Source organism: Miscanthus floridulus, chromosome 3 (assembly GCF_019320115.1).
Source record: "Miscanthus floridulus cultivar M001 chromosome 3, ASM1932011v1, whole genome shotgun sequence".
NCBI lineage: Eukaryota > Viridiplantae > Streptophyta > Magnoliopsida > Poales > Poaceae > Miscanthus > Miscanthus floridulus.
This window is the reverse complement of record NC_089582.1, coordinates 125,500,827-125,525,224: the sequence shown is the minus strand read 5'-3', so window position 1 is coordinate 125,525,224 and position 24,398 is coordinate 125,500,827. Positions and strand designations below refer to the sequence as shown.

General features: G+C 42.9%; 1 protein-coding gene and 2 pseudogenes across 1 annotated transcript; 2 read left to right on the top strand and 1 right to left on the bottom strand.

Annotated features, from left to right (window-relative positions):
* Positions 1-3,644: 3,644 nt before the first annotated feature.
* Positions 3,645-5,330, bottom strand: LOC136546808 (anthocyanidin 5,3-O-glucosyltransferase-like). The gene has a single exon (XM_066538778.1). It carries the CDS (start codon positions 5,248-5,250, stop codon positions 3,796-3,798), a length of 1,455 nt encoding a protein of 484 aa, XP_066394875.1. The 5' UTR covers positions 5,251-5,330; the 3' UTR covers positions 3,645-3,795.
* Positions 5,331-6,021: 691 nt separating this feature from the next.
* On the top strand, positions 6,022-17,138 carry LOC136544363 (uncharacterized; annotated as a pseudogene).
* Positions 17,139-20,390: 3,252 nt separating this feature from the next.
* On the top strand, positions 20,391-21,017 carry LOC136544362 (uncharacterized; annotated as a pseudogene).
* The last annotated feature ends 3,381 nt before the right edge of the window (positions 21,018-24,398 follow it).

Below are 24,398 nucleotides of genomic sequence, written 5' to 3'. Positions count from 1 at the left end.
TGTTGTCTGGTCCATGTTTTTTCTCTTGATGTCTGTTGTTTCGATGATTTTGCTTGTCCAGATTGTCTCAGTTGTTTCTATCTGGGAACCTTTCTTGTGTCTTTTTCCTCTGCAGTAATCATCTTTTCTACTGTTCATCTGAATTCTTTATTGTTTCTCGGGTTTTCTTTGTAGAAGTTCTGAAATTTCCACCTAGCCATGATTCCATGAGAGAAAGCTTCGATTACTTCTCGTTCGGTGATGTCATGTACTTGAGCACGTAGTTCGCCAAATCGTCGATAGTAATTTCTAAGACTTTTGCCTCTCTTCTACTTGAGACCTTTTAACTCTGTGTGGGTGATTGGGTGTGTAATGATACCCACGAAATTTTCACAGAAAGCTCTTTGCAAGTCCTCCTAATTTTTGATTTTTCCTGGATTCAATTTGTCGAACCATTGGAGGGGCATGGTCTCTAGGGCCATGGGAAAGAACAGGGTCTTGATGTCATTGTCTCCTCTAGCTAGTTCAATTGATTGCGAGTAAATCCTGAGCCACTGCCTTGGTTCGGTCTTGCCATCATACTTTGAGTGGTTGGACGGCTTGAACTTGTAAGGTAGCCGTATTGAAGCAAGTCTATTTGCAAAACAAGGGAATCTATCGTATGTTCTGGCTTCTGTGTATTGTGATTCAGCACCCCCTTCTTGCCAACTGTTGTCTTGGTGAGAGTAGTTCTGCGTGGTTGTCTGAATAGGTGCTTTGCTTCTGACCTTTCTTGGTTGTTCGACTCGGTCGTTTTGGCTATGGTCTCTTTTACTTTCTCTGTTGTGACTTCCACTTGGTCCAAGTCTTTCGAAAGTGGACTTCCTTTGATTTTGATCTTCCTGCTCATGAGATATTGACTTGGTAGGTAGTCTCGAGCGGGTCCTTCCATCGTGTGTCCTTAGGACTGTTGACCGAAGAAAGTCCCGGAGCTGTTCTTGTTTTTCACTGGGATGTGAGGTCGCTCTGAGTTCTTCTAGTGCCTCTCGGATCTTATCGTAGGGTGTATTCGCCACGCGTCCTTCTTTGACCTCTCGCTCTGATTTTCTTCTGTTGTACTCAGCCAGATCTGACTCATATTTAATCCGAGCTTCCTTGCGCTGCCTGGCACGGTGTTGGCGTCCTTGTTTCAATTTGTTTCTTCTTTCTCTGGCTTGCCTCTGACTCTCGGTCTCACCATCGTGCCCCTGGATAAAGGGTGATATGTTGGACTCAGATTCGTCCGATAACCTGACGTCGGGTGCTTCTAGGGGGACTAGAGGTGATCGAGGACGGCGAACCATGAGTACTTCTCATGCGTGAATTGTTCCACCAACAGCATCAGTTTCCACACTGTCGGAGTATTTGATAACTTTATTAGAGGCTTTGAGGTCGCAGATCGAATCTCCTTCTTGATAGGGTAGAATTGTTGTTGTCGTCGTGCCAACTAGTCGGGTGCCGCCATCCTCAGGAACAGAACCTGGCCAGTGGACGATGCAGTCTTGAGATGTTATAGTTAGTACGAGGCCTTACTGAGCCCCTTTCAGTGGCATTCTAAGCACCGGGTTGAGGGATCCTTCGGGCTATGTCTGATAAGATGTTGCCATGTTGTGGAGTCCGAATGGAAAATGCCCTGACTTCTTGGAAAGAATCTAAGTGAATTCTAAGTTGTTTTCTTGATAGGCCGAGGCCGTGTTCCAGAGCCTTGTCAGAAAAGAACTCGGTTTCTCGAAAGAACTCGGTAGAAATTCCATCTCGGATGCGGAGCCTGAGTTTGAGTCAGATACGGAAATCCGCAAAATCTGAGTTGGATCAGATATCACGAGCTGCGCGAATCTTTCGGTGATTTGATCTGTCGTAGTCGCCGAAATAGAAAGGTTTTCATAGTGATCCAAATCTTCGAGGAGACGGCCTTGAAGTTTGTCGTTGTCGTCCGCCTCACAGATCCATGAACCGAAGATGAAGGTTGATCCCGTCGAGAAGATCATGTTGTCGAGGTCCGTCGAGCTCTCGGATGCAAAGTCGCCGAAAGCCCCTACCTGGCGCGCCAGCTGTCGATGTTTGACCACCGATAGCCTGCCACGGGGGTACCCGGGGCAGTATGTTCGGGCTTCAGCGTATGCGGAACTCGATGCTTAACGCAAGAGACAGTCGATTTATCCTGGTTCGGACCCTCGATCGTAGATCGAGTAATAGCCCTACGTCCAGTCGGCGTTAGCCTTTGTGTTGGATTGATTATGAAGTATTGTGTCGTCAAAGTCCTGTCTCTAGGAACCCTGCCCTCCTTTATATAGTCAGGAGGTTAGAATCCTAGTCAGTTTACAATGAGAGTTCCTAGTAGAATTACAGAATAATACTACTACTAAGATTACATGGGAAGAATCCTAGTTAGACTAGATCTTCTCCCTTCCTTGTGGGGTATCCCATGGGTCCTGCACCGACAGTCACTTTGTATTTTTCTTTCATAATGACATATGGTTAATTTGAATGCAAACGTAGGGTTTATTTTGCATTATCTTTCATAGCAGGTGTGGGTAATTTATAAAAAATATTAGCATATTATTATAAATTATCTTTCATATGACCAAGGTGTTTATTATAAATATTAGCATGAAAAAATATTAATAATAGTAAGATGTTGTGAAAAAAACTCCACTCGGAAAAAATATTAGCATGAAAAAATATGTTTATTATAAATTATAAAAAATATTAGCATATTTTTCTTTAAAGCCCCTAGTTAATAATAGTAAGATGTTGTGGAGTTTTATGGCACGGACAAGTGGATGCACATAGACGACTAATAACACTGACAATAACGAGAAACCCAACGTAGCCCTTACCCGAGTAGCCACCCTAGGCCTGCTCATGTCTTGCGACTGAGCGCCGCCATCACCCACCGCCGCCACCACCGCTGGTCCCCCTCCCTCACTCCTCTAGCATATCGTCGGAGGTCGAAGGGAGTCGGGATCCATCGTTTTTAATAAGTTTTTTTTAAGTAGATCGAGTCCTTAGGGTTAGGGTCTCTCCATGCCAAGTTTCTTGGTTTTAAGGATTTATCTTCTCCTCTCTAGCGACAGCGAGAGGGCAGGGTGAAATCGTTTTATCCATGGCGGCTCTGTTGAAGATGGGGGCGATAATTACGGCGTCAGAAAGAAGAAGTTGCTCAACTCCGCTCGTATGAATGTTGGTCGTCGTTCGTTGGGCATCTATTCTCCGAGTGTTTGTCTGTGTGGTCATCCATACTGCAAAGTGTCGGTTTTGAGATTTCGAGCTATTTACTGTATGGGTGCAATTTAGATAAAAATTAATTTCTGAATATTTGTGTAATTCAAAAAGCTTGTAACGTGTTGATATACTCAGCTATTATCTAAAATAATTCTTCTTTCATCGAAACAAAAAAGACGACTAATAACACTCGATCTCCAGCTCAACACTGATTCCTGTGCTTTTCTTTTTAAACATTGTTAGCCTTGTATGTAGCACATTCTTTCTTCACAGCCGGTTCATCCATGGAACTATACAAAATTCTCTAGTACTGGTGTATATGATATGAGCCGAGCACAATTGCACAAGCAGGGATCACAGTACTACGGAACATGCTCGTACGTAAGCCAAGAGCTATTGCACGATGCCACGATCCATGCAAAAAAATCCATCCTGCACTTGGTTCCCCTGCACCTACTAGGGGCATGTTTGGAACACAGGAATCACACGGAAATTTCATAGAAATCCGTTCAATTTCACAAGAAAAACGCACAAATAAAAAAAATCCCGCGTTCCAAACAGGTTAGTACTACACTAGCAAAACCCATGCCTGCAGCTGCAGGATGCAGGGTCGCGCCTTGACGCCCCTCCGAGTCCCGAGATCTCGCGCATCAGTCTCTGCAACGCGGCACACGACGACCCGCCCTCCTCTGCCGCGTTCCGGCACGCGGCCTTCGCCTCGGCGGCCTTCTCCCTCGCCTTCCTCCCCTCCGACCCGCCCATCAGCGCCCGCACCGCGCGCTCCAGCTCCGCGGCCTCCACGAAGTTGCCCCGCCTCCTGTCCACCTCCATCGCCACGGCGACGCCCAGGCCCGCCACAAGCACGAACGCGTTCATGTGCTGCTCCGCGTACAGCGGCCACGTCACCAGCGGCACGCCGTGCCACAGGCTCTCCAGCGTCGAGTTCCACCCGCCGTGCGACACGAAGCCCCCGATGGACGGGTGCGACAGGATCTCCTTCTGCGGCGCCCATCTCGGCCACACGAGGCCCCTCTCCTTGGTCCTCTCCAAGAAGCCTCCCGGGACCAGCTCCTCCACGTTGGCGTCGGTCGGGTACGGCGACCCGGCTGGCGGCGGGCCACGGAGCACCCACAGGAACCGGTGCTCGCTGCGTTGCAGGCCCTCAGCGATCTCGTGCACCTGCCCCATGGTCAGGTTGCCCATGCTCCCGAAGCAGAGCAGGACCACGGACGAACGCGGCTGCGCGTCCAGCCAGCGCAGGCACTCGTGCGATTGCTCGGCAGGCGGAGCAAAGGCGATCACGGGACCGATCGGGTAGATGGTCGGGACGCGGCGCCCGGGCATGCACCTGCCTTCAGCGATGGCCGCGAGGGCTTCCGGCTCGAGCTCCGCCACCGTGTTGACGATGATGCCGGCGGCCTCCATGAACCGGTTGGCGTGGTACATGCTCCACGTGTAGCCCGAATCCCTCTTCATCACGGCATTCGGCAGGAAAGCCGCTGGCACCGGCGGCATACCAGGCACGTCGAACGCCGTTTCCGCCTCCCCAAAATCCCCCGCCACTTCCTGGTCCAGCGCCGGCAGCCGCAGCATGAGCGCGAGCATGGAGGCCGGGGACGTGAAGTACACGTACACCGGCAGTGCCAGCTCGCGGGTGACGTCGAACAGCGCGGTGCAGAAGTAGTCCATGACGACGGCGGCGACGGGGCATCCCAGGCCGGCAATGGCCGCCTTAGCGTTGGACGCTTGCAGCTGAATGAAGCTGGAGATCATGTCCTCCGGGCCGGAGAAGGCGGGGAGCTCCACGTCAGGGAGGCGGTGGAAGCGGATGTCAAACCCCGAGCCAGAGGAGGCCTCCTGCTCTACGATGTGCGCGAACCTGGCCATCGGCAGTGGCGCGAGGAGCACGGTGAGCGACATGGCGCGGTCGCCGCCGCTGCTCATCAGCATCCGCTTGCCGGCTTGGAGCATGGACGTCAGGTGGCCGGTGACGCAGAACGGGATGAGCACCACCGTTGGTGTTCCCATTCGAGGAGATGATTATTTGATTGGTTTCCCTTGGTCACCAAGAATTCCAGTACAAAAGTTCGGGGCTAAATGAAAATCGTCGTCAAGAGCTAATCTTAGTTCCATAATCTCGCCTGATCTGAAGCACCTTTCTTGGTACTGCTAAATGAAGTTCACGGCAGATGTGCGCGGCTTGCCGCACGTAGCTGTCAAAATACAGTATCCACATCTAAAAATAGAAAAAAGAAAACCCAGCAACTCTTGGAATGCCGCCATATCAAAAAATGATAAAAACTGCACGCAACAACTGCCTGTCTCCTCCATGCATACTAGCATTTGTCTCCAAATAGGCATACTTTCATGATTCATCTAATGATAATTATTCGACATCATAAATTTCTTACAGATTTGGTCAAACTTAAAATTATCTTACTCATCGAAAAATGAGAAACAGTTTGATTGGATGACCTTTGAGTGCTTGTATTTTCCAGGCCGTATATCCAACTCATGTTTTGTTTGCACCACTTGAGAGTTATTCTTGTTGGGTTGGTGTTTGAGGTAGAAGAAATGGCAGAACATAATGAAATGGGAGAGGATGCTGATGTATATATGCTTCTCAAAGATGAATGAAGATAGAAATTTGCAGGATTTAGGGATTCAAATGGGACAGGTTGATTTTGTAACAATTCAAGAGGCCACGGAGGAAATTGCTAGTGGCATGGGAATGCTGAATTCATGTTGAAAGAATGACTCAAAGACGTCGTTAGAGATGACAGTCCGACAGTGCATGATATGGAAAATAAATCAGTGTCGGGACCTGATGGTTTTTCAGTTCTGTTCTTTAGAGAATTCTGTCCTCAAATTAGACTAGAGGTGTTTGAGATGCTTATAACAAACTACATGAAGGTAATGTGGACTTAGCCAGATTAAACTATGGAGTGAGTGTTGATTCCAAAAGGCATAGGAGCCAATTTCATTCAAGCTACAAGTTAGCTTCAATTGCAGTTCATCATTTGCAATATGTTCTGTAATCTTCCCCTCAACTTGTTAATTTACCTACATTTCTTCCTCAGGTCACTTCACTATGTAAATATGCATATCCATGGATGTTCTTTTACATTAAGTGACCCTAGTGTATCTTTTTCTAGGATGGTAAAAAACAGTTGCAATATTTAGGAATAACAGACATGAGCAAATGATGGAAAACAACAACTTGCTAAAGCAACTGTTTGTCAGTAATATTTGAACTCTACTTGACTTCGTGCCCCTAATTACAGGTTCTGGAGAGCATAATGGATGAAGAAGGGGAAGAACTAGAGGCCCTCATTGGGCTTAGTTCACAAATATGTAAACTCATTCGTGTAAACTTTGATCAAGAACTAGAGAATGGTCAGAGTAAGGAAATGTTTGGGAAGATGCTTGTTGACTCCCTGAAAGCAAATATGAACCCAGCGGTTCATTGTCCTGGAACTATGAGGGTAATAATTGAGTAAGCCATATATTTGATGAAGTACAATTCTCATAATGCAGAGCTTTTCAACCAGTACAGCATGATGAAAGCATTATTGATGGTAGAACAAACACCCTCAAGGGTTGAGAGGTACACGATCTTCTTGGGGAATGCAGGACTCAGAGAGCACAAAAACTCTTGTGGCTAAAGCAAAAGAATTGATGCGTGTAGCAATGTCTTCTGACAGGTTAAGGAGGAAGTAGTAGAACTTGTAAGTGCGTACAACTTTGTCATTTCCATATCGAAATCGTACGAGGGCTTACTTTCCTTCAACATTATATGAACGGGAATGCTACATGACACACATGTGTTTTGTTGTTTGTTGGCATACGAATTTTGTGTCCGTTGGATGGGTGTTTGTTTCTCTGTGTCGTGGGTCCCGATTATCAGTGCTACTGTTTGAGTTTCTCTGGGACTCGCGCCCGAATGTGGAGCGTCTGTTCCCCCTTTTCCTCATTTTCATTTCCTCTCGTCTTCCTCGCGTTCTCCTCGGCGGCGACTGGCGATTTCTCTAGGGTTTGGCTCACAGGCGCCGTCCCGACGACCTGTGGCGGTGCCGCCACCTCGCCGTTCTTGATATCAGCGGCAACGCACACACGGGCCCCATCCCGCCGGCGCTCGAGACCCTGGCGCTCAACTCCAACCAGCTCTCCGAGCCCATCCTGCCGAAGCTCGCGTCGCTCGCGCCCACGCTCAGGGACTTGCTCCTCTTCGACAACCGCCTCTCGGGCGAGCTCCCGCCGTCTCTCGGCGACCTGCGCCTGCACGAGTCGCTGCGCGCCGGGGGCAACCACGACCTCGCGGGCATGATACCGGACTCCTTCTCCAGGCTGTCCAGCCTCGTCGTGCTCGGTTGGTTTTGCTCCAGTGCGTATGTGGTCTCTGTGTCGTCGTGTTCTGCGGATGCGCCTTCCTCATTCTGGATTTTGTCGTCGTTGTTTTCATTCTGGTCGGATGGGTGCTCTCTGCCTCCATGTTGTGCGTATGTTGATATGCGGTAATGAGATCTGGTTCATAGGTCTGTTTGTTGATTGAGTGATGCACGTACGGTTGATTGAGTGTTGCCTTGGCTGTGTGCAGAACGTTGTGCTGGGAGTGGGCGGGCAGGCCAAGCTGCGGCACCCTGGTCAGGTTTCCGCTGCCGTGGGCTAATGGCTGCCGTGTCCATGCTTTTTTAGCTTGATTTAGTAATGTTTTTGTTTGTTCATTTTTTCTTTGCTAGATGGTTTGGAAAAGGCCTGGTGGTGTAGTTGATTTATCTAGCTCTAGTGATTCTGAAAATGATGATTTTAAAGATGTCCATTCTCAGCTTCCTTGCTTAATTTCTGCTCTAGATGTGTGATTGTTTTTAACTCCTGTTATAGAAATTGTACTTTTGTACATGTACTATTTGATATCAGCCTGTGTTAGTAGCATGGAGGTATGCTTCGACTATTGAGTGTCATGTACTTGTGGCATGGTGCCATGATCCCTGTGTTTGTATTTTTCTTTGTAAAATTGGATGTTTCTGATAGCTTTATCTTGCTTTTGGCTGACAGGTTTGTCTATCAAGGTTGTTATCTGTGTTTTGAGTAGGGATAAAAACGGTACGGATATTTTCCGACCGTATTCGAAACCGAATCCGTTTAGAGGGGTTGAGATCTGTCCGTATCCGAGTTCGGATATCCAACATCCGATACCGTATCCATATCCGAATACTTAAATCGCATATTTATGATGTCGATATCCAATCGTATCCTATTCGACATAGTTGACACTATCCGTATTCGAATCCGAATCCGAACAGAAATATGAAAACAAATATAATATCGGTGATATCCGTCCGTATCCGATCCGTTTTCATCCCTGGTTTTGAGGAAAAGATGGACCCAAGTTTGTTGATGGTGTCAATTAGTGCAAGTACACCTCTGAATTCTCTGGTGTATGCATCTGCATACACTGGTTCCCTAGGCTGACCCTGAGTTGTTGGATGCTTTCTTGTGTATGTATTTTTAGGACTCTGCATTTATCAGTTTGTGGTCTCAGTTCCATCTACCTTTGTCTTTTTACTATTTTTACATTGATTTCCTCATTGTCATTTTGTTGACAGAGTCATGTAATTTTGGGACAACACATCTTCTATCAGTTGGTGTTGGATGCTCGCAATTTTATGGAGTGTCACTATGTGTAAGTATAATTGTCATCATTTCTATTACACAGAACCTATAGAGCACTTGGTTGTTTTGGGAGCGATTTTTTGTGGTTGTTGAGTCAAGAATGCATTGTCTGATATGTTTTGGTTGCTTTTTGCCTGAGTTGCAGGGCCTACTTTTAGTGTTACTGTTCTCAATTTGGAATTGCGCCTGGTTTCTGTGGTTGTTTTATTAGTGCATTATCTTCTTCCCTGTGATGCTTTACATTGGTCAGAGGTCATTTCATCAGGGTGCAAGGTTTGATCCTTTTGCTTCCTTGTAATTTTCGTTGTTTAGGTTTGTTCATGTGTTCTTCCTCGTTTTAGAGGTTAGGGTTCTGGTTTATTTGAATGATTTGTTCTCTAATGTATATTTGTTCTGAAGCAATCTTATGGTTTTGTTGGCAATAGCGTGGTAAGACTTTTCCACCCTATCATATTCCTTTCAATAAACTTTTCCAACCCACCTTCTACTCATGTTTCATATCATAAATTACAAATCAATTAATGTTCCTATACGTAGTAACTTTGTAACCTCTTCTGAGACTTCCCCTCCTTTTGTTTTCTTGCAATGCACTTCATCAACTAGATATGTTAGTTTGAAGAAGTTTTAGAACATGCAGCAAAGCTTGTCTGGTATCTTATCATGGAATACACACTTGGGTAATGACAAAACAAAAGTGAAGAGCACCATGCTACTCGTTTCCCTCACATATCTCCGTACCTTCTTGTGGTGGTGCTAGCGAGCAGATGATGAAAGATCGAAAGTGACATCCCTCCAGCCGATAGTCTTTGTTATTGCAGTTCCTTTTACCCTAGGCCATGTTCCAACTTGATCTTTCATGCATGTGTTTGTTGCCACTGCTTGGTTGTGGCAGTTAAGGCCTGAGTGACATCATGACAATTTCAGTTATCTAGCTATCTACCTAGAGTTGGTGTTTTGTTTCATGGCACCCAAGCAATCTAGATAATTAATGCTGATTTGTGCTTTGTATACAAAACTTAGATGAATTTGATAGTACTTCGATTCCCAACTTTAAAGCTGACTATGGTGTGTATATTCCTGTAGTTTTCTCACCATGAACCTGGGGTTACCCATGTCTTAGTTACAGGAGCAGCTGGTTATATTGGTTCACATGCCGCTTTAAGGCTCTTAAAGGTTAACTATCGAGTTACCATTGTGGTAATCAAGTTTTTCTTTGTACTAAATGTGTGAACTAATTGTTATTTAAGCGTTCTGCTGATGCACAGTTTGGTTCATCTTGTAGGATAATCTATCTAGAGGAAACATGGGAGCAGTAAAGGTTCTGCAGGGCTTATTTCCGTAGCCTGGGAGACTACAATTCATCTTTGCTGATCTGGGGGACCAGAAATCTGCATCCTCATTTATGCTTCTAAAGCTGCTTTGCTTGTGCCTTTTCTGCTTATGGAGAGTTACATCCAAAGTCTTCTTTTCACTTAACTGGCTCCTAGGTCAACAAGATATTTGCTGAAAATGCATTTGATGCTGTGATGCACTTTGCAGCTGTTGCTTATGTGGGAGAGAGCACATTGGAACACCTTAGGTAAGTCTGTTGTTGTTACGTTGACACTTACATTGATATCGAGGATCATCTTATTCTATTCTGCATAAAATGTGGGGATCATCCAGGTTTTTACACCTTTATGCATTCTCATATAGAATGGCCTGAACATCCATGGCCACTTGGCCAGGGAAAACATCATTAAGTATATTACCTTGTGCTGGCCTTCCTGTTGATTTTTTACTTAGCTCTAATGGCACCTCTCTTTCTCTCTGACTAAACAATGTATTAAAACAAATTATTTTGTCTTAATTGGTGGAACTCTGTAATGTTAGTGCCGTGATCATGGACTTACTCCTATCAATATCTTACCACAGATCTTATTTAATCCTCTTTTTTGATGTTTGAATTTCAATTTTTTCAGAGTTGTAGCAGTTGAACCCCTTGTGATAGTGAGCTTTTAAGATCCCAAATAGTGCTGTTAGGTTTTTCGTGCTAAATGGATGCAGTTATACAATTTTTTTGATTGCACATTTATTAGTAGTAAATTGCACACTTAAACTACTGCAATTATGGTGTGTAACATGTGCAATATCTGGTCTTTATAAATAACTTTGTCACTATTTTAGTTAACTTAGAGCATGCAATTGTTCTTGCTTTAGGGCATCGATATTCTTCTGGATGGGCCATTTGGGACTAGAAATGGGTCTTTTGTTTCAGTGTAAGCACTAGACAGTACATTTTTAAGGAGTGCATCTCATTTCTATTTTAATATAAGTCTTCTCTTTAAGGAATAGATCTAATTCGGCTTGAGAATTAGTGTGTGTTTGTGTCTTTAGAATGCATTTGTGAAGCTGGTAGGGTAAAAACTTTGTCCTTTCATAGTAAAAAATTATCTCTTGTGATTTGTGCTTTCACTTCATGAACTTTGTTAATTCTGATTTGTGCCAATACATATCTCATTTTTGTCCTTGTCCTCGCACATCAATATAATACAAACCCCAGAAGCACCATTTTCCACAAGTAGCTTGTTTTATTAGGTGGTTTTCTGTCAATGACACTGCTACAGGAGCACTTATGTCTTATGTCAGTTGTACTTTAGTGATACCAAAGAACTATTTCTGATCAGACAACTTAAAGATTCAGTAAACCAAACAATTTAAAGATGCAGTTACATAATTGCAGTTTGCTATAATATAGATTGCAAGTATCAGGTACTGCAATTTTAGTTCTAAGCATATGCAATATGCTGTTATTGAACCGTTAGCCTCGTTGTTACTAAATTGTTACTTGTGATTTGTGCTAGAGCTAGTATATTTGTTACTAAATGTATTTTATATTTGTCATGATTTTGTGGTTGTGTCCTAGTTTGTCATCTATCTTTGTTAATACTGATAAACAAGTAATCCTTGCTGGCTTTACCAGTGTTGTGCATGTCTGCTTCATTTCCCAGTAGCAGTAGGTGCTGATGATGAATGTAGCTTTGGTTTCACTGACTCACTAGGTTCTCAGGACCACACTGCATCTTTCCTGTGAACCCTATTTGCTTTAGAAAACTGATAGTAAGCGAAAGGTATCTATTTGTTTTCCTTAATTTTTTAGGTTAACACCAGCGGATAGTTTATTGGTCTGGCTGAGATGGTGGGTCGAGTTGATTTTAACAAGATAGTTGAATACTTGCAGCAGGACAAGTGGACTGGTTGGTTTCCTGTCAAGTGGCATATTATGAAGGACATTCCTAACAGCTTGTTGAAGCACATCAATCTTAAGTATAATGAAAACAAACCAGTTACTAACAGCAGACACACACAGGAGGTGAGTTAAGTTGCTTTTAGTTTTTCTCTTGTTTTGTCAGTTTCTCCATTGATTGTTGATGGTTTCACATTATAGTAAAAATTCTTGATATGCATGAATCAGGAAGTCAGTACTCTCTTAAGATAAATGGAAAATTGCTATGTCTAACTCTTTTAATGTTGCGGTAGCTAAGTTTTCCCATATTTTTTCATGGTGTCTCCAGGTTATCTGTCTAACTCTTTTAATTGTTATCTGTGATTTGTGCCAACATATTTCATTTCTGTTTAATGTGGTTTATGATTTGTGCCAGCACAAACATTGTCCTTGTCTTTCCATAGAAAAAAAATGTTATTTGTGATTTGTGCCAACACATTTCATTTTTGTTATTTATGATTTATGATTTGTGCTAGCGCGAACAACATTTTTTGTCCTTGTCCTTCCATAGAAAAAATTGTTATTTGTGATTTGTGCCAACATATTTCATTTCTGTTTATTGTGATTTGTTCCTGATGCCGTTGTGAATTCATCATGCAGGCAGCGTCTTGAGATAGTTCTGCTAGTTCTGCTAGGACTAGTAAAAGAAGGTGAGGAACAGCTGCAATAATGTGGTGGTTTGGTTGTTTTTGTTTTGGTTCACAATTTTGTTGTTCTGAATCACTCAGTCTGCTAAACATGCAGGCAGTGTCTTGAGGCACAAAGTGCAGTTCACGTGGAGTAACCAAGAGGATAATGCCGAGGTATGTATGTCCAGCCCTGAATTTCATGAACTTGCTACTGTTTTTGTTACTCCAAACCAGCTATGTAAATTCATCACTCTTTTTATATACACATTCTGTGCTGTTTAATTATACTGTGAGCAGGCTCCACATTCATGAGCCGGATTCTGTATTTATATACATATATAGTATAATTGCATTAACAACATGTAGTATTTGCACTATTTGAAACATGCAATTTTTATGTTCTTGTTTTGTAATTTTTGAAGATCATAATCATTATGCATTTTTTCACCGAGAACATCTCATTATGTGTGAGTAAATATTTTGTTTCGTAGTAATTTCATCGATATAATGCATTACACTTAATCATTTTTTCATGTTCTTTGGATGCTATGCTGGAAAGATGGTGTCATTTGTGTACATTCCAATTTATGTTTACTTGTCTTTTTTATTTTACCTTTTTCTAGGAGCATCCAAATATTGTTGTCCAGCTTGTCGACCTCATTGGTATCACATCAATAATGGAGGTAAGTAGTTATTGAACTCATTCCCCGTCTAGTTTGGTGAGTGCCTTTGGTTGGTGTTGGTCATCAAATTGATTGTAAAACAGGTGTTGATGAGATTGATTCGCGCTGATGAAACCATATACTCGAATTTCGCGGATACATTGCATTGGTTATAGAACACAGATGTATTGGGAATGATTGTGGACAAATTTAGCTCATCAGTAAGTACACTTGATCACTTAGTAACATAGTGCTATATGACATTTGTTGGGCACTAAACCATGTCATTATTAAGCTTTGGTGTGTGTAGAGTGTGTGGGTGTTTGGGTTCTTGTCCTATATTTTCTTCTTAATAATAATGAACCACAGCTCTCCTACATTTTCGCGAAAAAATGTCATTATTATGCTGTACTTGCAGTGGTTATGGAGGTTGGTTTGTTGTCTCAGTAGAATTCATATGTTTTTTGGATATATTTCTAGTAAAGGGCTCATATATCTATGTTGCCTTGATCAAACAGGACTCTCCTGAAGTGCATGCAAATGTTGCTGAAATCCTTTTCGCTGTAACTCGATGCGCCCCTCCTGCTGTTGCTGTGAAAATATGCAGCCCAAGGTTTGTCCTTTTCATTTAATTTTTGTGCGATCAAAAAATGCAACTTTTGTGCATCATATCGCTTCCTTTGTCAGATATTATTATGTTCATTTTTCTTTGCTTGTTCCTAGTACCAGTTTTGTTGGTAGGTTGTTTTGTCATGCTCTTGAAGTGTCAAGACCAAAATCTGTTTTGGTTCATTCATTGTCAGTGTGTATGTCTTTGTTGGACCCCAAAAGACTAGCATCAGCCTCATACCATGCATTTAGAAGCAACTTAACTCATGGGACGCTGATCACAGCCAGTCCAGAAACAGTTGATGGTATGCTGGAGAGTTTAGGTGAGTGCTCTATGCTTGATTCTTTCTACTTAATGCTACTTGTATTGTTTATATGCTTTTCACTTGTTACACCCTTGCTTTCTATCACACACATTCTCCTTGTTATGTGCACACCTGGCATGTTTAATGAAAATATGAAATGCTTGATTGCCTTTCCAAGGACTTACCAGTATACCTGTAATCACATCTTAGGTGACTTGCTGAAGTTACTGGACATTACTTCTTCTAAAAATGTTTTGCCTACAACTTATGGATGTTTGCGTCCGCCTCTTGGAAAATACCGTTTGAAGGTATGCTCAGACGCTGTGGATCTCTTGTTTTTAGTTTGAGCATATATGATTAGTTTTCGTTTGCTTAAGACATTTTTTCCTCCTGAATAAATTATTCTTAACCTTCCAGTTATTTGATGGAAGCATTCATGCTGCCTAGGGATTTTTAGACTTTACTATTATTTAATACCATGCATGAGGATATATGACGGGGTATTTCTGAGAGAGATATGCTTTCAATCTGAGTTTGATGGCCTCAACTGCTGTCCACCTTGCATAACTCTGCAGTTAGGCCAGGCTCAGAAGGTCCAATTAATCGTTTCCTTCATTCAACGTGTCTCTTCAGAGCCGTTTCCTGTCTATTTTGTTTTAATAAATTATACTTCTGTTTCTTTCAGATTGTAGAGTTCATCTCTATTTTGCTAACAATTGGTAGTGAAATTGCTGAGAAGGAGCTAATAAACCAATCAGTGATAAAGCATTGCATTGATTTATTTTTTTTGTAAGTGGGCTACTGTGTGTTTTATTCCTTAACGGTCACTGTTAATGGCAAATCCTCATACATTGCTTGGTGCTGCAGGTACCCTTATAATAACTTTTTGCATCATCATGTTGAGAACATTATTGTTTCTTGCCTTGAGGTTAAAAGAAATCAATTGACTGACCATATCCTTAATGACTGCGGCCTTGTCGGTAAAGTCCTTGCCGCTGAAAAAGGTCCATCTCTGCCAGTGGAGTCTAATGGGGTAAATCTATTTCTTGATACTTGTCATCTTGTTTTTTTTCTTTGCTTATGTAGCCAGTATTTTGATTGTGCCTTGTGTTTGTAGCCAACATTACCGTCAGAAGGGAAAGAACCTCCAAGAATTGGGAATATTGGACACATAACTCGAATAGCGAATAAGCTCATTCAATTGGAAAATAGTAACAACATGATACATAGTCACTTGCAGGTATTTCCAATTTCTGTTTCATCTTTGGCCAACAATTTGGAACTATTGTGTCATACTCATTTACATTTGTAAACTTGTGTTTATAGGAGAACAGCGAGTGGGCTGCATGGCAAACAGATGTCCTGGTCAAACGCAATGAGGTGGAGAACGTTTACCATTTGGCATGTGGGTATGTTTTTTCCCATCCTGGACTTTCTTATTCTTGTGTACACTGCTAAAACACTTGTGATTTCTCTGTGGTAACTTGTATATTTCTTCCTGACCGTTGGCTAATGTTTTATGCTGCAGCCGTCCAACTTCTCTACATGATCATGGGAGGGATAGCGATGATGATGACTTTCGATACAGAGACTATGATGTGGCAGCACTTGCTAATAATCTGAGTCAGGCATTTTGATATGGGATATACAGCAATGATGACATTGAAGAGGTGATTTTCGTTAGTTTTTAGCACGTTTTCTTGAGTTTTGAACATCATGTTCTTTTGTAGCATGCTATAATTTTGTAGAGTGGTATTTAGAAAAAAAGTTGTGTTCAATTTCTAAATCTGTTATAATATCTTCACTGTTGCTGTTTTACAACTAAACATTTCAACCATGTAAAAATAAAACCTTGGGATTCTCCCAGATAACTATAATATACTAATATTACCTTCATTGCTAACATTATAACGTATTTCATGTTTGATTATTGCAGGCACAAGGATCCCACGAATGAGATGATGAGGTATGCTTACAGTACTACTTATGTAAATATTTCTATTATTTTACTTCAATACAGTCAATGTAAGATTGGTAAATGGTCAATACTTTTGATTTGATAATTAAAAACATATTGTATCATGCTATAACAAACATGGATTATCTATGAGCTTATTCCTGCCATGTATTTTAGGATGTCTACTTTGATGATGAGTCAGCTGAAGTAGTAATATCTTCATTGCGTTTGGGGGATGATCAGGACAGGTAATTAATATTTTTTAGTGACCTAAATCTTACAAGAAGTAAGATGGCTTATAGTGTGCGCATTCTGCAGCAGTTCCCTCTTCATGAATTCAAACTGGTTTACGTTTGATGGTGATAGATGAATCAATGATCGCCTAGCTGCCTCTGTTCCTTCATCATCCCCCAATTCTGAAGAGATTTCCTGGAACGCGGAGGAAACTGATGAAGTGCTAATTGGTGAAACCACTGGCACCGAGTCACTGCTGGAAAGTGCATCCCTTGAAAATGGTCCTATTGAGGAGGCCAAGGAACTGGCAGAAGTTGCTAACGACAGTGATGCTACCACGGTCAGTGAGAAAATTTTGTGTACAGAAGAGGATAGTGCATCCCATGAGCCTGAAACCTCTGAGCGACATGTGGATGCTCAAGAGGGCCAGACTGGAGGTGCGGCTGAAGCATCAAGCACAGAGGGAGCAGCGAATGAACCTTGCAGCTCTTTAAAAACGTGTGCTACCTTGTGCTAAAACACATAGTTTCTTCTCTCTTGGAAATCATGTGTTATGCAAACAACCAACAACCATGTGCTAGCTTATGCTAAAACACATGGTTTTTTCCTTTGTTACAAATTGTGTGTTTTGTAGCTAGCAAACAACCATGTGCTACCTTTTGTTGAAACACATGGTTGATGAGTAGATATATTCTATATGAACTGTACTCTCTCTGTCCACAAAATATTGTAATTATGGGTTCCATCACTACCGGAGACGGCTTCTTTGTCGAGTGTCCCAGCCTTTGCCGAGTGCTTTTTATCGGGCACTAGACAAAGAGGCTATTTGTCGAGTGCCATAGAGAAAGTAGTTGGCAAACAAATGGCACTCGGCAAAGAGGTGGTTTGCTGAGTGCCGAGCACTCGGCAAAGACTAGGTTTGCCGAGTGTCGGGCACTCGGCAAACCAGAATACTCAGCAAAGGGCCGCCGTCGTTAACGGCCGGCAGCCGCCGTTAACCCTTTGCCGAGTGTCTTCTGCTGACACTCGGCAAAGTGGTGATTTGCCGAGTGTCATTTTTTGACACTCGGTAAACCATATTTTTTTTCACTTTTAACCTCCAAATTTTTTTCTACAGTCCTCATACAATACCTGGTACTCCATGTTCCAATATGGCACATTTCTCGGACTTTTTCTATATTTCTTTAATTTATTTCATTTAATTGAATTTTCTTAGATAATTCAAATTATAACTACTAGTTATTTGAATAATGAAAAAAATAAATAGAAAAATGATATTCATGTTATTTAGTATAATGTGAGGCCGTATCCAGGAACAGACCACCAATTTCGAACATCTTGTTGACGAAACATGACCACGAACTTGCGGTTGAGTTGTTTTTAAATTCTATAAAAAGCAAACGAAGTCCGAAAATTATAAAACTTGTCAAGATGTCATGATATCATATGTGGAGGATGTGATAAAAATTTGAGATGTTTTCGCGCAAGTTGTCACGTACGATGCTTGCAAACCGAAGAATCTCCAAAGAAGTTTCATGATTTCGTGAAGAGCTCGATGAGGTGGCAAGCATCGTACGTGATAACTTGCGTGAAACATCCTCAGATTTTTATCACAGCCTCCACATATGATATCATGACATCTTAACAAGTTTTATGATTTTTGGACTTCGTTTGCTTTTTATAAAATTTAAAAACAACTCGACCGCAAGTTCGTGGTCATGTTTTGTGAACAAGATGTTCGAAATTAGTGGTCTGTTCCTGGATGCGGCCTCACATTATACTAAATAACATGAATATCATTTCCATTCATTTTTTCATTATTTGAATGACCAACTGTTATAATTTGAATTATCCAAGAAAATTCAATTAAATAAAATAAATTAAAGAAATATAGAAAAAGTCCGAGAAATGTGGCACATTGGAACATGGAGTACTAGGTATTGTATGAGCACTGCAAAAAAAGTTTGGAGGTCAAAAGTGAAAAAAATATGGTTTGCCGAGTGTTTGAGTTTGGCGCTCGGCAAAGGAGCCTCTTTGTCGAGTGCCAGGATGTATGGCACTCAGCAAAGAATTAAAAAAAATTAAAACCCCCCTCTTTGCCGAGTGCTAGACTGGGTGGCACTCAGCAAAGAATTTAAAAAAATTAAAAAATATTTTGCCGAGTGCCAGATAGGGGGCACTCAGCAAAGATTTTTTTTAAAAAAAACCCTCTTTGCCGAGTGCCAGGCCAGGTGGTACTCGGCAGAGAATTAAAAAAAAATAAAAAATAGTTTACCGAGTGCCAGATCAGGGGCACTCGGCAAAGGGGGGATTTAACCCTGCCGGCCCAGCCAGCCCACACACACCCGCACACACGCACGCAGGCAAACCGCGCCAGCACCGTCGCCGCCACCCCCACGCTGCGCCGCCGGAGGAGGAATAAGAGAGGAGGAGGAGGAGAGGAGGAAGGAGGAAGAAGGAGGAAGAGAAGGAGGAGGAAGAAGGAGGCCACCGAAGCAACGATGCCTTTGACCTCGCGCGCTCCTGTAGCGGCACCGCAGCAACGCCGTCGGGGCGTGGCATGGCCCCGTAGCAGCGGCGACCCGCATCCGGGCATCTCGGTCGCGGCGGTGCAGTCCTACAGCAGCGACACTCCCTCACAGCGCTCTCCGAGCTAAATGGTCACCTTGCTCGTCATGCTGAGCTTTGCCATTCTGCAGTGGTGAGCCCCTATGCTGTCTCCGCCTGATGGATGTGGATGCATGAATAGATTAAGATGTCTTGGTTAGGTTTTGTAATTTAGGGATCTAGGGTTAGGGTTACTGTACATTCCTATGCATGTTTGTCTCCTAGAAATAAAGGATAAAAATTAGGGACTTTGATTTCCGTTGTGTATTGAACAATGTATAACTTCCCAATGGTCACTAAACTAACACATACATTCTTGCTTATATGTGTTGGAGAAATATTAGACACTACCTCACTCATTTCAAGATTTCAGTAGCATTTGTTACATTGCTAGGTGTTCCTTCATGTACATATATTAGTAATGGGATACAGATCCTGAATTTGTAATCCCTGATCCTTGCTTATCCTGATTACGTTGCTAGGTGTTCCTTACATAATCTTGTGCATATCGGCCATCGTGCCGTTCATATATATGTGCATGTCGGCCATCATGCCATTGGTTTTCTTGCAGGTTTTGGAAACCTCACCATGCAGGAGAGGTGCTGTCGAATTTTGTATTGATAGTTTTATGTTTCTTTTTTGCCGAGAAGAGCCCACTGGAGCGGAGCCGGAGTACCTCGATGACCTCGATCGCCTTCCTCGCCGCTGTGGGTCTGCCTGCACCGTGTCGCCTCGCCACTGCACCGACCCGCCATAGCCCCGCTAGCCTAACTCCACCACCACCCTAGGTATAACCCCTCTTTCCGTATCATGGTCGTAGATCACGTAACCCAGTTAGGCGTCTCCCATTCGAAAGAGATACGGTTGGAAATATATAGATATTTCCATATCTAAAACCGTATCTGTTTCAAATTATCCATGTTTTTTAGACAGCCCGCGGATGCATAGGTGGGGTTAGTTTCCATGGTCTGCTCCGATCCAAGATAGAGTTTTGGCATCATCTCCCTGTTGTTCTCTGGATACACACTCTCCCTGGTAGGACGTGTATTTGGAGAACAGCGGAGAGGTGCTACCGAAATTCTATCTCGGATAGGAGTAGAGCATGGAAACTAACCTCATCTATGGATCCTCGTGTGGGATTAGGACCTATCCTCACCTATTAGATAGTAGGAACATCGTGTAGATGCAATTGATGTTTATATTACTTGCCGCTATATATGTTAGAGGATGAAGGACCATAAGTGGATGTACACGGGCCATGCAAGTCAGGGTCAGGTCACCAATGAATGGATCGACAAGACTGATGCTTTCTTGGAATGGGCATTTGGCGTGGCTGCTAAAGGAGCGAGTAAAATTTGTTGTCCCTGCAGCAAATGTACAAACAGGAAAAGACAAACAAAGAAGGTCATGGGGGAACATCTTTGGAAGAATGCATTTATAGTAGACTATACCCGGTGGGTCTACCATGGTGAAGCCAATCGTATGAGAGATGAGGTGGTGAGACCACACGTCGAGGATTATGATGCTGATGCTGGGGTAGCAGACATGTTAAATGACTATCACGAGGCATAGTTCGCTGAAGGACGTACAGAGGAGGAGCCAGAGGCAACTGCAAAGGCATTCTAAGACATGTTTGCCGTGGCACAAAAACCCCTTCACGGCCAGACAAAGGTTTCTCAACTGGATGCCATTGGACGCATAATGGCGTTAAAGTCCCAGTATAGCCTAAGTCAAGACGCCTTCGATGGTATGTTGATAGTTATTGGCAGCCTACTTCTAGAGGGTCACCTTCTACCAAAGAGCATGCATGAGTTACAGAAACTCCTTCGTGCACTTAAGATGCCGTATGAGTAGATACATGCTTGCCCGAAGGGGTGCGTCCTATTTAGGAAAGAATACGTGGAAGCAAAGTATTGTCCAAAGTGTAAATCCTCTAGGTTTCTAGAGGTAGATTCTGGTGATGACTAGAAGAGGCAGCTTGACATTCCCGTGACAATCCTATGGCGCCTTCTGTTCATACCGAGGATCCAACGGCTATACATGACCGAGGAATCCATGAAACAGATGACATGGCACAAAAATAGCAAACGATACAATCCTGATAGGATGGTACATGCATCCGATGGTGAAGCATGGACCCACTTTGATGGCATTCATCATGAGAAAGCTAAAGAGGCTCATAATGTATGTGTTGTGCTGGCAACAGATGGGTTCAATCCTTATGGAATGATGGCTGCCCCATACACATGTTGGCCCGTGTTTGGTATCCCCCTCAATCTCCCCTCGGTGTATGCTTTCAACGACAGAACATATTCTTGTCATTGATAATTCCTAGACACACAGGGAATAATATGGGTGTGTTCATGGATCCTGTGATTGATGAATTGGTCCGTGCTTGGGAGGAAAGGGTATGGACATACGACTGAGCTACAAAGAAAAACTTCAAAATGCATGTTTGGTACCACTACTCCCTGCATGACTTCCTAGCGTATGGGATATTCTACGCCTAGTGTGTTCACGGGAAGTTCCCATGCCCAGTATGCAAGGAAGGTCTGGGGTTCATTTGGTTGCAGAAGGGTGGCAAGTATTCATCGTTCGACAAACATCAGCAATTCCTCTCTTTTGACCATGCATTCAGACGAGACATCAAGAACTTTACAAAATGTGTCATAGTGATAGACCCTGCACCACCGATAATGACTGGTGCCGTGGTTCGTGAACAGATAGATGGTCTCGTAGTCAATCCAGAAGGTGGTTTTGTGGGATATAGAGAGCAACATATGTGGACTCATAAGTCGGGCTTGACTCGGCTCCCCTATTTTGATGACCTTCTCCTTCCACACAATATTGATGTAATGCACACTAAAAAGAATGTTGTCGAGGCAATTTGGGCAACAATCATGGACATTCCTAACAAGTCAAAGGACAACATTAAGGCTAGAGTGGATCTAACAACGTTATGCGATAGACCAAACCAACATATGAAGCCTCCTAGTCACGGCAAGACATGGAGAAGGCCTAAGGCCGATTTTGTCTTGAGCAAGCCCCAAAGGAGGGAAGTACTAGAATGGATCTAGACGTTAATGTTCTCTGATGGGTATGCAACTAATCTGAGGAGGGGAGTGAACTTATCTACTATGCGAGTCTTAGGGATGAAGAGTCATGACTACCACATATGGATTGAGCGGCTTCTTTCGGCGATGGTTCGAGGCTATGTCCCTGAGCATGTCTGGCTAGTGCTAGCAGAGTTGAGCTATTTCTTTCGCCAGCTTTGTGCCAAGGAGTTATCTCGGACCGTGATTGCTGACTTGGAAAGAATGGCACCTTTGTTGCTCTGTAAGTTGGAGAAGATCTTTCCACCCGGCTTCTTCAATCCGATGCAGCATTTGATTTTGCACCTCCCGTTTGAGGCACGAATGGGGGGCCCGTGCAGAGCTGTTGGTGCTATCCAATCAAGAGATGTCTAAAGGTTCTTTGAAAGAAATGTAGAAATAAATGAAACATCGAGGCTTCCATTGCAGAGGCATACATTCTAGAGGAGGTGGCGAACTTCACAACAACATACTATGGTGACAACCTCCCTAGCATGCATAATCCACCCCCTCGTTACAATGCTAGCGAAAATGAATCGAACCTCAGCCTTTTCCGAGGGCAACTCGGAAGCGCAAGTGCATCGACCCCCAAGACCTTGAATCATGAAGAGTGGCGCCATATCATGCTATACGTGTTGACCAACCTTGATGAAGTGGCGCCATACATGCAGTAAGTTCTCAACGAACTTGTTAAATACATCATCACTATTCTGCATCCAACCCCCTTGTTTCTCGTTGGTACAGGGGATTTCTTTATGAATTCTGGTGTCAATCAAGGGATCCTACCCCGTAGCAGGTAGATACCCTTCTTAGACAGGGTGCGGGAAATGGAATGCCCGATTTCATTTCTTGGTTTAAACGGAAGGTACCGTCCAATTTAGCTCGTACTTAGTTTGACAGTCCAAGTTACTCGTACGTGCGAATAATATAATGATGTATCCTGCTTGAGCATGCAGGGCCAAAGGGATGCGTCTATGCGTGCCGAGTTGAGACAGGTTGCCGATGGCTTTGCCTATAGGGTCAGGTCACTTTCCAGTTATGATGTGAATGGATGTCGCTTTCGCACAACAAGCTACGAGCAGAGTCGGCCTAATCGAAGAACCACAAGTTCTAGAGTTTTTACACCCAGTGTTGATGAGGTCAAGTATTATGGAAGAATTGAAGAAATATAAGAACTCAAGTTTCATGGTTCCAAACCTTTTAATCCCGTCATATTCAAATACCATTGGTTTGATCCTAAAGTAACGAGACGGACATATTCTAATCTTGGGCTAGTCGAAATTCGATAGGATTCTGTCTTACCAGGAGACGATGTCTATATTGTGGCCCAACAGGCCACGCAAGTTTATTATCTCCCATATGCGTGTCAAAGCAAAAGTCATCTTAAGGGTTGGGATATTGTGCACATGGTATTGCCACACGGTAAAGTGCCTGTCCCAAACGATGAAGATTACAACTTAGACCTAAACACATATGACGGAGAGTTCTTTCAAGAAGAGGGACTAGAAGGGAGGTTTGAGATAGACTTAACCGAAGCGATCGGAATGGAAGTAGACAATGAAACGGTTATTGAAGAGGACGCTGGAGATGAGGTGCAAAATGTGAAGGACTTACAAATGCTTGAGCGATTACATTTAGACAATGACAATGGTAACATTGCTCATTCGGATAGTGTTGATTATTTCGACATGATTGATAGTGATGATAAGACTTATGATCCAGCTAATCCCGATCATGAAGATTATTTCTAATACATGTAATACTATGTTATTTTGTAATTACGTTTTGTTTATTTTGCATCTCTTTCTAAGTACTTCTTGTTTATCTGTGCACATTGGTTTACTCTTTTTAATTGCAGGTGATTGAACAAAGATGGTGGGCGGTGGGATGAGGAAGCTAGGTGATGATACTTGTGGTTGTTAATGGTACTTCTATTTGCAATTGTGGTTGTAGATGATGGAGCACTTGGATTACTTATGAACTTATTTGTGATATATTGTGAGACATGTGACGTTTGTGATATATATGTGGTGTTGGTGATATATATGTGCTGTTGATGATATATATGTGATGTTGGTGATGTTTGTTATATATATCTTCTATTTGTTTGGATGGAATGTAAAAAACAAATAAAAAAGGCTGT